The sequence below is a fragment of the Dipodomys ordii genome, unplaced genomic scaffold, assembly GCF_000151885.1.
Source record: "Dipodomys ordii isolate 6190 unplaced genomic scaffold, Dord_2.0 Scaffold64, whole genome shotgun sequence".
NCBI lineage: Eukaryota > Metazoa > Chordata > Mammalia > Rodentia > Heteromyidae > Dipodomys > Dipodomys ordii.
The window spans coordinates 4,719,888-4,733,707 of NW_012267280.1; the positions used below are offsets into that span (position 1 = coordinate 4,719,888).

At 52.3% G+C, this 13,820-nt stretch overlaps 1 protein-coding gene across 7 annotated transcripts in view; it reads right to left on the bottom strand.

Annotated features, from left to right (window-relative positions):
- Positions 1-12,111, bottom strand: part of Tcf3 (transcription factor 3) — a 28,962-nt gene extending 16,851 nt beyond the window's left edge. For 6 of the 7 annotated variants that reach the window (XM_013022865.1, XM_013022863.1, XM_013022866.1 and 3 more), the window contains exons 1-2: positions 11,875-12,111; positions 8,554-8,626 (exon numbers count right to left, since the gene is read on the bottom strand). In XM_013022865.1, the coding sequence (XP_012878319.1) occupies positions 8,554-8,626; positions 11,875-11,946 (145 nt within the window). In that variant the 5' untranslated portion in view covers positions 11,947-12,111. Of the gene's footprint in view, positions 1-8,553; positions 8,627-11,401; positions 11,529-11,874 lie in introns of all 7 variants that reach the window. The other variant, XM_013022867.1, reaches the window with a different exon arrangement.
- Between the last annotated feature and the right edge of the window lie 1,709 nt (positions 12,112-13,820).

Consider the following 13,820-nt stretch of genomic DNA (forward strand, 5'->3'; position numbering starts at 1 on the left):
TTAGCCTTGAGACCAGGGCCTGCAGTATGGCAGGGGTTAACCCGCCGGGGGATAAGGACCTTGTCCTGAGAGGCAGGGCAAGGCAGGGTGGGGCTCTTTATCTCCCCCACCATGCATACAGGAAACTACCCAGGACTCCAGAATGTAGTTCACAGGCAGCCTGCGCGGGGCCAGGTGTCCTATCCCAGAGAGAGCTAGAGCTCAGCTCTTGGAAAAGGAGCAGAGTACCCCTACCTGGCCACATGGGTGGCTTGCGACTCAGTTTCCCATCTGTGTGTGTGGCCATGACCCAGTCCAACTGGAGGCCCGGGCGGCACCACCCCCTTGCACTGCACACCAGTGGCTCCCGCACCGCCCTCCACTCTCCCTCCCCTGCTCCCCACACCAGAAACTTCTTTCAAATCACATCTTTCTATTTCCGTGCCTTTGTGTTAATCATTCTCCCTGGAGAACTGGTGTTTAATTGCTGTCTAATTTGCATAATTATGCATATTAATCTCAACCCAATGAATATTCGTGCATCATTTAGATTTTTGTTTCTAAATCAAAATTTTCCAATGTGATTTTGGGTTTGGGGCTAGGATGTTGCCTTGGCATGTTGTTGGGGGGGGGGCGGGAGGGAAGGGGAGTAAATGGGAAGTGGTCTCATGGGCTCTGTGAATACCTCTGTCACATGTCACCTAGCCTAGGGTATCTGGACCTTACCTGGGGTCCTAATAAGGTAGTAGTTGGTGGGCCGAGCACCTTGGGCCTGCCTGTGCCCCCTCCCATCCCACTGGCTGACACCCCCACCCACACCCAGATGGGCTCCCACCCCATGGACACCAATGATGTACCTCCAGAGGCACCAGGACCCTCAAGTGGCAAATTATGGTACTCCTCCCCAAGACAGCTGGCAGGGCATGACTGAACAGCATTCAAACTCAGCACCCAAGGGGCCTGGCAATGATGGCCCCAAACAGAATGGAGTTCCCAGATGGCCCCAAACAGAATGGAGTTCTACTCTGCCTTTCCTGGAGCCCCCTGGATTGGCCCTTGGCCCTCCCTTACTAGAAAGAACAAAAATAGCAAGGCCCCTCCCCCACACCATTAATAGTTATTAAAATTCTCCCACTGATTAATTATGCATTTTAATAACCCAATCATGAATATTCATAATAGCACGTACTTGTCTACTAATTAAAACATACTAATAGAATAAGAAGTTGCCATAGGGGTGTAATTTTTATGATTCCTTTTCTTTACACTGGAGGTGCAGTATGGAAGAGTGAGGCTGGGCAAGGGCCAGGGTGCACACAGGAGGCAATGGGCCTTGCCCACATCTGCCCAATCTCAGCCAACGAGGAGGCTGGAGCACCCACTGCCCAGGGAGCTGTAATAGCTCCATGCACGGCAGAGAAGCCTTGGCCACTCTGGCTTGGTATCAGGGAGGGAGGGGCTTACTCAAGTCTCCACCAATCTGGTTAGGGCCCTGTGGCTTATGTGCCCATTCCCATTCTCCTTCAGAGCTTGGCAATCCTTCGTCACTGAACCAAGTCTCCCCTTGTTTGATCATGTTTGTAAAACAAGTTTTCCTGGCACAGAGTCCAGGCCCGCCGTGCCTGCAGTTCCTCAGCCACCATGGTGGAAAGGAGGTCTCTGCTCTCCACCCACTCACTGTGAGGATGGGTGGCCAGTGTAAATGAGGGCTGCTAGCTCATTAATCCTTACACTGCAGTACCAGGGGCTCAGGTGAAACCCCCAGGAGGTTCATCACTCCTCATTCGTATGGTCTCAAAACAGTCTGACACAACCTGCATGCAGCAAGGGCCTCAGGTAGCTTGACTGAAACAAAACCTGGTTGTCCTCCCTCCCTCCAACACCTGCTCATAGCGCCCACGGCCCTTAGGGTGAAGACCAAACTGACTTCATTTCTCTCTTCTCTCCCTCATATGAATTGGGACCCGTGCCTCCTGCCACACGGTCTGCACATCTGCACATCTTCAGGGATATCACCTTGACATCCTCGCATACCTGAGCACTCTGTGCCCCATCTCACGTGTGATCTAAGACAGAGGCCCTAACTGGCCTCTGTCATTCATTTCATTCAGAGGTAACAACCATGTCTCCAAAAGAACATGCCATGACAACAAATTTCCACCTGCAGACACATGAAGCTATGAAAAGCTTCACAGATGGCCAGCGGGACCAGGGAAAGAACCTCCAGTTTTACACGGTTTAAACTAGTGGAAAAGCTCTGTGTGGCCAGTGATCTTTGCATCAGAGGTATTTCGCAAAGACAGAACACAGCCACCCTCAATATTCTAAGGCTCCTCATTGGGGCATCGGCCAAGCTGGCATGGAAAATACTCAAAAACACCTCTATCTGCACTGAGCACAGACAGATATTTCTTCTGACTCTTGTTCCCACTGATGTAGTACTACAACTGTATATAGAGTGTGAACATACACCAGGTATTAAGCCTATGGGAGGTGTGCAGGATCTGGGTAAATGTGAGGCCAGGCTGCACGAGGGGTTTGGGCATTGTTATCTGTGGAGCTCCTGGAACTACCCCATGTGTACTAAGGAAGATTATGATCACCACCTTCTTATTCCAGGACCACACTCAGAACTGAACAATTCCTCAGCATCAACTGTTAGCTGGTGCTCAGTGTGACTTCAGAGCAGCAATAGTCTCTGTGCCTAGCAGCAATTTTACTGCCTCCTCTTCAATTTTTTTTTGCCAATACTGGGGCTTGAACTCAGGGCCTGGGTACTGTCCCAGAGCTTCTTTTGCTCAAGGCTAGCACTCTACTACTTGAGCCACAGTGCCACTTCTGGCCTTTTCTGTTCATGTGGTGCTGAGGAATTGAACCCAGGGCTTCATGCATACTAGGCAAGTCTCTACTGCTAAGCCACATTCCTGGCCCTCAATCTCTATTTTTGGGGGCCCAGTACTAAGGGCCTCATGCTTTGGGGATTAGCTTGCTTGCTCACAGCTAGTGCTTTTACCACTTGAGCCATACCTTCCACCCTGCTTTTTACTGGTAACTGGAGATGGAATCTCTTGAACTTTTCTGTGGGGGCTAGCCTCAAACTCTGATCCTTTCCAGGTCTCAAGTTTCCCGAATAGCTAGGATTGATTATATGCTTGGGCCAACAGCACTGAATTCCAAGTTTCTTTTCTTTTCTTCTCTTTTTTTTAATAGGGGAGGGGAGTGAGGGACAGGGAGGATATCTGGAATTCAGGACCTTGGGCTCTGGCTTAGCTTTCTCACTCATGGCTAGCATTCTACCACTTAAGCTATGTCTCCAGTCCTTAATTATAATCTGGAGGATCTAGAATGCTGGTCTACCACCTGGTCTGTCTCCTCGGGGACCTATTTCTGGCCTCCTGGAAATATAGCTTGAATTTAGCATGAATCCGGGGAGGCCTGCTTGTGACCTTTTAGGCAGGGCAATTGTTAATTGCTGTGTATCTCAGTTCAGAGAGAAGTGCTGTCAGGGGTGAGGACATACTCCTACCCAGCCTCTCGCTCGTTTTTCTGCCCCTTTGTGTTACCACACAAAGCTGATTCTCCATCTGTACAATTCCTTTTCCTTTTTAAAGTAAGTTCTCATTACATACCTATGCTGGTCTTGAATTCATAACCCTTTGCCTCCCAAATACCGACATCTATACTTGGGCCAGTGGGTCCCTCAGCCTGAGCAAGAATACCTGGAGGTTGGGGCTGGGGAGGAGAAGAGAAGGAAGAGGCTGCAATCACTCTTGGAGCATCCAGGGTGACAGAGGTCAGGTCCCTGCTAAGTCTTCAGAGAAGAAACCCCAGCCTGAAGGCCTCCCTAATACACAGAAACTGACCAAGTATGAGGGTCTATCAAGCCCATAAATAATAACTGAGGGAAACATGGCTGCCAGCTACAGAAGCTGCCCTGCTATCAGTGCTGCAAATATCAGATAGGTGACCTCAAGATAACAGAAAGATTCCCCCTAATGCTGGACCTCTGAACACAAGTTTGCAGGCAACCTGAGGCTCTGCCTGAGGTATTCTCAAGGGCGAGAAACACTGAACAGGAAAGATGATGGTGAGTTCCAGGTCAGCCTGGACTACACAGTGTGACCAGGTCTCAAAAACAGCTGAAGGGGCTGGGGGGCCAGTGGCTCATGCCTGTAATCCTAGCTACTCAGGAGGCTAAGATCTGAGGACTGCAGTTCAAAGCCAGCCTGGGCAGGAAAGCCCGTGAGACTCTTATCTCCAATAAAACCACCAGAAAACTGGAAGTGGCGCTGTGGCTCAAGTGGTAGAGCGCTAGCCTTGAGCTTAAGAGCTGAGGATCAGCGCTCAGGCCCAGAGTTCAAGCCCCACAACCGACAACCCCCTCCTCCCCCCCCACCACACACACACACACACAAAAAATAGCTGAGGACACTGGTTCAATCTTCACTACCAAAAAAGGCCCTCTCCCCTAAGCTGAGAACTCCAATCTCTCAAACAACTTGACTCAAGGAGAAGAAAAAAAATTTAGTCTAGTGTCTGTCATTTAACAAAACTCTGCATTATTGTAGCCAGTGGGATAGGACTAGGTGGTCCTCAGAGGAAAGCTTCCAACCCTCAGCACCTCGGTTACCAAACAGGAGAGAGCTAGCAAAATGAGGCCTTCAATTCTCAGTCCACAAAGAAGGAAGAAAAAAAACTTTAAGCAGGAGGAGGTAAGATAAAAGTAGAAGAGAAGAAAGACATCGATGGATACGTATTGATTCCTTGCGAAGCAGGTTCCTTGGAGGGCCGATCAATAAAATAGATAACGCAGGAGGCAGCAAAGCAAGGACAAAGGGACGGAAGGAAAACTAAGTGTTGGGACTGGACTCAGGCTGCCTCCTGGGGCTTAGGCAAAATGACAGGCCACTGACTTTGTGCCATGAAAGCCACCCACACCAGAACATTTTCAACAAGGCTTACATGGCTTCTGTGAGAATTCTTGCTTGGGGCAAGTGGAAGGAACACCCAAAATTTCAGCAGCAAACACCTCTCCTTTGGCTGGCCTGCTGGGCCCCACTTCTCAGAGGTTGTTCTAAGCAAGGAGAGGCACAGCAGAGAGGAACACCATGCACAACACAGCTCCCTTGGAAGCTGTGGCTGGTGGCTGAGCTGCAGCTTCTGGGAGCAGACATTCTCAGAGGGGGCCACGCATAAGATGCTCTGCTTGATAAAGGAGCGCCTCAGGACCCAGAGAGGGAACCCAGAGACAGACCCTAGATGTGGCGCTGCCCATTACTCTTGTGTGGATCAGTGGGGTCAGGAGAATCCTGAATGTGATAAAGATGGACAGAGAGACAGGCCTATCTGGAATTGACAGCCAGTGTCAGGCTAGCCAAGAGGGTGGAGAAGGCCTGCTCTTAGCAGGTCAACTGCCACTTGCTTGGGGTGGGTTCCTGTGGTCAACCCCGCCACCAAGATCTAGAAACAGCAACTGAGGTCACAGGATGCAGAAAGCATGGCTGCTGGGTGGAGCACAAGGACAGGGCAAAGCTAACCAAGGCAAAAGTGCAAAGCTAAGGATGCCAGGGGCACCAGGTAGAAAGCAGGAGGAAAGCCCAGAAGGTATCACGGAAAATGTAAAGCTACCCACACCCAATCCTCTCTGTAAATGTGACCAAGGGAGACTTTTCAAACACCTAAAAAACTTCCCTGAGGGCTGGGAAGGTGGCTCAGTGGTAGAGTGCTTGCCTTGCATGCACCAGGCCCTGGGTTCAATTCCTGAGGACCATATAAGCAGAAAAAGCTGGCAGTGGCTCTGTGGCTCAAGTGGTAGAGCGCTAGCTTTGAGCTGAAGAGCTGAGGGACAGCACCCAGGCCCAGAGTTCAGGCCCTACGACCAGAAAAAAAAAACAAAAAAAAAACAACTTCCCTGAGTTTATTCTGATGACTAACTTCTGAACCTTGATACTTGTTTCCTTTGTGCTACCCCACCTAATTAGCATGTTGAGGACTATGATTGGTTCTACACAAATGAACAACAGCCATTCTAGGTGGGGATCAGGACACTACTGGGAGGCAGTATTAGACAGCGGGAATGAAACTCCCTTCTAATACAGCAGAGATCACTGCAACTTTGAATTCAACCTGGGAACACTGGGAGTTCTTAGGTCATGGCTCAAGGATAGTGCAATACATGCCATGCTTAGGAAATAGCGATGTACATTCAACCTGTGAGCACTGGGAGTTCTTAGGCCATGACCCAAGCATAGTACAATACATGTAATGCTTAGGAAACAGCCATGTACACTGATGTTATGCAGTCCTTAAAGAGCTGATCCCTCAGCAATAAGAAGGAACCTCCATTTGCACAGGCTGGGGTTAGGGTGAGGAGTGATAGAGAGATGGGGAGACCATTCTGAGGAACAAGCACAATGTCAGTTTTATCCACAGGGATAAAACCACACAGAACATCAGCCTGCATACACACGTAATACCAGGCAGTGACCACTCCACCCTTGCATGCGTCTTGCTATATGGCAGATGCACAGGCTGCCACCCTGGGCACATGGGCCCTCTCCATATGCATCTCTGCATCTTCTTGCAACTATGACTTTAAAATGCTTGCCAGAAAAAAAAAAAAGTTGATTGACTCTAAAATAAGGGCTCAAATGAGTAGGGGGAAATTCACCCAGGGAATGGCCCAGGAAGCTAACATAGTTGCTCACCACCCACTGGTGGACCACCAAGGCCCTCTCTGGGGTTCTTGGTTCCGTGGTGTGGCAGCCTGAGAGTGGGCAACCCCAGCCCTCTCATGTCCACAGACCTGCTACATTCTCTGTGAATGGGGCAGATGATCCTTCTGAAGACAAGAAAACCTAGGATTGTCAAAGTGACATCATCCGGCAAGTGATATGCCTGTCTGGTACACATCTGTGAGAGGAGGGTGTCTCAGGTCTGTGTCCTGATGCCCTTGGAGCTACTGGCATTACCTGCTACAACTGTACAATGGGGGGGGGGAGGGCAAGATGAAGACTATTGTATCTGTACCTCCACAGCAAGAAAGGAACCTGACATGCCTCCCCAGGCCCTGACCCATGAGGCCAGAGGCCAAAGGCCAAGAGTAGGCAGAGTAGAGTGGACAGGAACCAGGAAAACCAATTTGCAATGTCCACAGGGTCCAGTTCTGCCAGCCAGCCAGGGCCCAGTGAGCAACAGTCTCAGGCTTAGGGACCTACGTCTGCACTGTGGCCCTGCAAATTGGAGATGCTGGCCTTGGCTGCAGGTCTATGGAAGGGCTAGAGGGTAGATGGACAGTGGATGAGGACTGAAGCCTCCACCTCTCCCTCCATATTCAGGATAGACAGTGGCCTAACCCTGTCTGAGGGTAGAAGCCTCAGTCTAATGGTGTTGGGGGCTGCTTCTGTGGCAGTGGGGGCCTGTGGGGATTTCCATGTCTCTAGGAGTCCTGGCCAGCTCCACAGTCACTTCCTCAACAGAAGGGAAGGCCAGCAGGCCAGGGGCTGAGGGCCTTCCTTTGGGGGTGGAGTGTGCAAATAAATTCAAACCCCTGTCCTAGGGCCACAGCTTATAGGTCACTCCCAAATGGGCCTGAGAGGTCACCATAAGACAGAGCTTGTTCTATCTAGGGCTGAGGACACATCTGGGGAGGCCCCGATTCTAAGCCCCTAGTAAGACACTCAAGGGCATGAAGACAGCCAGATGCACTGGCAACTAGCATCTGCCCAACCTCCCCACCAATCCCTGCCCACAGCCAGGGGGGGGTTCCAATCTGAAGGATGACCTCTGCCCTACACCCTCCATGGCTTTCCACAGTCTCAGGAACAAAGACTCATAGCACCTACTGTGAACCCCCCGGGCCTTCGCCTTCACCAATTGGCGTACCCCAGTCATCCCATCCCATCATCCCAGGGCTCCCTCTGCCCTCTTGGGCCTACTTCCCACAGCTATTAGCTCCCTTCCTCTGCTCTTGGGCTCTGCATACTTTCCCCAGCTTTGGACCCCTCCAGGATGGGCAGCCCCAAACTCTTGCTATGCTCAAGACTTGAGCCTGCTGCTCTATTTTGCTGTCCTTGACCAGTCACTGTCAGACAGGGTGACTAACTTGCTCAGACTGGCCTGGGATGTTTCCACTGTTAGTGCTCGAAGGTCTGATCCCAGAGGCCCCCTTGATCCTCAGAAACTAGGGTGGCTCAGCAGTAAGGTGTGGGCATTGTGAGTGTCTAACACCTCCTAGATGCAAATGACAAGGCAGACCAAGCTTCAGCAGGGCTTACAAGATGTGAGGGTTGGGCGAGCACTTCAGTTTCCCCATGGATAGACTGGACATGACAAGGCCTGAGCCCCATCCACATGTGGACGTGGGCACAGCTTTGTCCCCAGAGGAACTTCACCCAGTCCCAACCCGACTCAGGACAAAATGTGGAGACACCATGCTCTCAGGCTAGACAGCTAACTTGGGGTGCTCTTTGGCTTGCTGTCCCCAATGCCACAAGTGTATACCTTCCCCACTGACCCCCCAGGGGACCTTTTTCCTGTCCTAGATGGTCTCCAGCTGACTCTCCACAGTCTTACCTGAGCCTCCAAACTGGGCTCCAGCCAGGGAGGCAGGCCGGCCCTTTCCGTTGGCCACAGGCAGCGGGAACATCTGCAGGAGACAGAGAAGGACAGCAGTGAGGACAGGCTCCAAATACAAGACCATGCTTCTCGGCTCCTTACAGGGGCAGAGCTCAGAGATGGTAGGGACTGAGATGTATACAGGGATATTTGCCACTATCGACCTGACACTTGAGGCCTGCTATTCCCTGAAGCTGGGTGTACCTCCAGTACCCGCAGCCTGGGATAAGGTCACAGTAATCCTGGCTGCTGGCATGCCCTCACACTGCCCACCAGGCCAGTGTCCAGGACTTCAGGTCCCAGGTTTGGCTACAGGTTTGTGCTATTAGGTGGGGTGGGAATGGGTCTGAATGTAACCTGTCTAGGCAACAAGGTTTCTAGGCAAGGACTGCAGTTCATGGGCTCCAACAGTGACCTGAAGTTTTCCTTCAGCTTCAGCTTAGAAAAGTAAGATGTTGGTGAACAGGTGGAAGAACAAGAGGCTCAGGCCTCAAATGCTCAAGCCCGGGCCTATGTAACTGTTGCCCCCTGTGCAGGGACCATGGGTCAGGGTGAAACAGCCCTTATGTGGACTGTATACTCATACCACACCTGATAGGCAGGAATAATAAGGCATAGGTCAGAAGAGGAACCTGACGCTCAAGTCTGGATAGAGCTGGACACTTGACATGAAGTGTCCAACTTTATCTGACGTCCAAATGACACTGCAGTTAGCCCAGATGCCATGGTTATGAGGCTGCCACCTACTGCTCTCAACTCCATATTGGCTCAATCAGACTCAGGGTGCTAAGTCTCTAATGATTAAACAGCTTAGCAGTATTACCTCAAAGACCCACTATCAACAAACCCTTGGGCCACAGGAAAAAAAAAGTGCATCCCTGCCCTGCTTCATGAGGTTGGCTCTCCAAAGTCACTCCAAGCAGGGCCCAGATGGCTTTAGGGGATGGACAAAGGGTCAAGGCTGCTGGGTGGAGTCAACCCCCATCCCCAAACTCCCAACACGTTTTAGCCAGCTAACCAGTTGTGGGTCTAGGACCTCCAGGAATTGGACCTGGGAAGCAGACTCCAGTCTCCACTCTCATTCTACACAAGAGGAAACTCAGTCTGGCAAGTGGGGCTGGACACATCTCACTGCTAAGAGGCCAAGCTATACTAAGTTACACATGGTTTCAACCTGGTCCACATCCTCTCACGCTGACACCGCTGGTTTCCCAAGATCAGATCCCAATGGGGAAACTGAGGCTTACAGCCTTGAGAAACTGGTTGGTTTCTATTCCCACATGCTTTATCCTTGATTACTAGGGTTACGTTGATGTGGCATTTGCCCAGAAGGTACCGGGAACTGTTCCATGAGTTCCGAAAGCTTCCTGATCAGCCCAGACCCACCCTACACCCCTCGGTTTCCTCTTTGGCCAAATGGACTCAGGATGCTGGCCATGTGGGAAGGGCTGCAGACAGACCTGTGCACACTGTGGAGTGCTGGTCACCAATGGCAGAGGGGCCATAGGGCCTCCCCTTTTGCCCTGCCAGTTTGTTCCTCAGGCCCAGGGACAATCCTAGACCCATGAAGAGGGTTTCCAGGACACCCATCCCACCTCCATGTTCTTCGAGCTATTCACTCTCCTCGGACAAGGAAGTTCAAGTCTAGGATCTGATGCTAGTAGGATTCTAACAGAACAAGTACATTTTCTCTGTACTTATTTTGAAAGCAGTCTTAGTCTTTCTCTGCTCCTGTGACCCCTGGCCCAAGGAAGAGCTTTCTTTGCTGTGCATGGCTCAAATTAAAGGTCTTGCTCAAACAAATACTTTAACTCCCTGTTGCTAAGGCAAGCAGCATAGGTGGCTGTGGGGGTCCTGAAGAGCAATGGGTGGGGGTAAAGGGCCGCCTCTGCTCTCCCACCAGCACTGTGCGAGACCTAGACGTAGAACACTCCGAGAGGCAAGTTCCTCACTTTCAGCCTCTCAGCTGTGCCATGTCTTGGGGGGATAGCTTGGACAAGGGGCTCAGGGCTTTGGATGGAAGACACTGTGGGGCTGACTGCTCCCAGGAGGATGAGCCTACACCCTCAAGCTGGTGTGTTCTGGCCCAGTAGGCTGTGACCTGTCAGTTTAACAACACACACACGCACACACACAACTGAACTGTACCTCTGGTTACTCAGCCAAGGAGGCAAAAATAAAACAGCACTTAAAAATACCAGCATGGTCCTTCCGGAACCTCGGCCGCTCTGTCGCGTGGGCTGTTTTTCTGCAGGGTGGCTGGTGCCGTTTCAGTTTGGGGACTTTTGTTTTTGACAGCCTTAGGGGCCTGGGTTGTCAACCAGGAAGGGTTCGATTCAGACTGAAAGTACCTTTCCCCAGCTGTTTCAGACAACATGGAGCTTGGGAGGATGGAGGCAGGATTTAGGGAATTAGCCACATTCAAGTGAGAAGGAAAAAGTCATGGTTCAGGGGTTGATACCTATGGGAGAGAGCTTACTGCACAGACTGGTAAACTGAGGGGCCTATGCCTTTCAGAGGCCCACCAGCTCCCAGCTTTTGAGGGAGTTCTGGTTTCTCTGCCTCGCTAGGCCAGTCTGTGCTGGGACTTTTTTCTAAGCCAGCACCATCTCTGAGCTCCATCTAGACAGCTGGAAAATGGGCCATTCAGGGCCCCTTTGACCATCTGGGGAGGGTGTCTCTCCCCAACCATGACCTTTACTGTAACTAACCGGGTGTGTGAACGAGGTCCCACCTCCAGGCCCAGCTCTATTCATAAATCCCTACTCACTCACAGGGGGTTCATGGCCCATCCACTCCACCCCACCTGCCAGTAAGTGTGACCAATTGAGGAATCACTTTGTATCCTCTGCCACAGGCGCAGGGAGTCCTATGCAGGCTGAGGTCCCCAGGGTGGGCTGGCTCAGCACTGAGTCCTCTCTCCTTCTCTGCATCTGTGATGGAGCAAATAGCCCCATTTTAGTTGAAACCCTCAGGCCACAATGGCTCACACAGCCAAGCTAAGGTGGGGAAAGCCCAGCTCCCCACCTCCACCCTCAGTCTGTTTCCCCACCTGTAAAGTCATGGATCCATTCTTTGGCTGGGCAAAACCCTCCAGTTATACACCCATGGGACATGTCAGCCTTGGAAAAGGGAACCCCCCAGCTCTACCTGGGGAGCCTTCCATCCAAGTAAGCTGGAGGCCCAACACTTCCAGGCTCACAGATGCTTCTTCCCTCCTAAAAACCTGCCAGTGAACCCTGGAAGCAGGAGGCAGACAGAAGAGGAGGGCTGGCTCACCATACTGAAGTCCAAGAGATCACTCAGTTCCTTGTCCGTGCCCACAGGCGCCATTCTCTGGGACTGGTTCATCCTCCAGCAAGGGCCTGTGCAGGAATTGGGGTGGCTTCCCCAGGTCTAGAGACAGCCCTGTGCAACAAACCCCAAATAGTGGACATATGTAGAGATGAGCAATATGTACACATGAACAGAAAATAAAAAAAAGTTTCAATAAGTATGACCCAAGAGGATTGTGGGAAATAGGTTAAGTGAGAGGTTGGAGTCTATGAGAGTCCTGAGGAAAGGGGCCAGGGAATCTGGGATGCCCACTGGGTGCCTGAGAAGCCACAGGGAGCCTGAACAATGGGAGAGGGGTGTCAAATACAAAAGCCCCCCAACTCCCTGGGTGACCACTAGAGAAACTAGTTGCACAATTTAAATGGGATGGTGGGCTCCCAGATTCTCATTTTCAGCCCTGTCCTGGCTACACCAGTAGCCCAACCCCTAGAGGGGAGGGACAGTCCAGGTCCAGCCCCAAGGGAAATTTGCTGGACCCTCCCCTCCCCAAGCAGCTGTCACAGCATGGTAAAGACCCTAGTTACCCCCAAATCCAATGAGAAATAAATCTACAAGTCAGAAAGCTGGGCGGTGCCACACTGTTGGCTTTACAACTTCAAGCAATTAGACTCCCTGATCAGGGGACCTGCTCAGCTTCCCTTCACACTCACCCCTCCTCCCCCAACCAAGTAAATTCAGTAGAAAAAAAAAATCCGAGGTTGTTTTATTGTCATGATGTATCCGGCAATTATTTTTAAGCAACTTTGAAAACATCCTTTGCCTCCCCACTTCTAGAGGAGGGGAGGGAGGGGGTGTTCCAAGACCAAGGATCCTCCAGGCAATCCCAAGGGGGCTCTACTTTGGGGTGGGGGAAGGGGTTCCACCTGCCAGGCCCCATCCCACCCTAAGAGAGGGAGTTAAAGCAAGGCCTCCCTTCCCAAAGAACTTTTTCCAGGACTCCCTCGGCAAGGGACCGCCCCAGAACCCTCGAAGGCTGGGGGAGAGGGTGTATGAGGCAGAGGAAGACCCAACTTCAAAAGCAGAGGAACCCCCCTTTGTTTGCCAACTCCAACACCGGGTGTGAAACGGACGCCCCGTCGCACCCTCGCTCGTGTCTCTCTCTCTCTTTTTATTTTCCTTTTCGGAGGGCGTGTGAAACTTAACTTTTTTTGAGTAGTACGAAACCGCACTTTTAATGTGGGGTTAGTTGAAACCGATTTTCAGGCCGACTTGGGGGAGGACTGAAACAGGCTTTTTAGAGAAACTAAAGATTTCTGGGGGTATCATAGGACTTTAGGGGGAGGAGACTAGCGGCGGACTTGAGAGGTGTTTGAAAACCACTTGGTTTCATCTTTTATGGGGGGGGGAGGGGAGGAGGCTCGAGGACCCCCCCCCTTTCCCCAGGCAGCCGGTGCGGCCCGGGAACCCTTTGAAGCTTGCCGCGCCACCGCGGTGTCCTCGACCCCGGGCCGCGCCGCGCCGCGCCCCAGCATTAACGCAGAGCAGATGTTCCCGCCCGGCCCGCCCCCAGCCCCCCAGCGCCGGCCCAGCACCCTAAACGTGCGGTGCGCGCGGTGGCACCTTCCTAAGCGCAGACAAAAGGACCTTCCTCTCCCCCCCCACCACCCCCCGCTACCCCTCCAAACTCCAACCCCAGCTGGGCCCCTCCCTGGAGAAGGGGGTGCCCCGGGGATCCCCACGCTGGGGGCTCAGGGAGCCCCCCGCCACGAAGTTGGGAACAACCTCTCGGGCGCCCCCCCAACCCCCTCCCCGCACGCCGGCTGCGGGCTGCTCAAAGTTTCCCAAGTGCGGGCGCCGGGGGGCGGCGCGGGGCCCTCCACGTCGGCGGCCCCCCTCCGGCGCGCAAAGTTGGAGAACAATGCCTCCAGGGCCGGCCCGCCGCCCCCGAC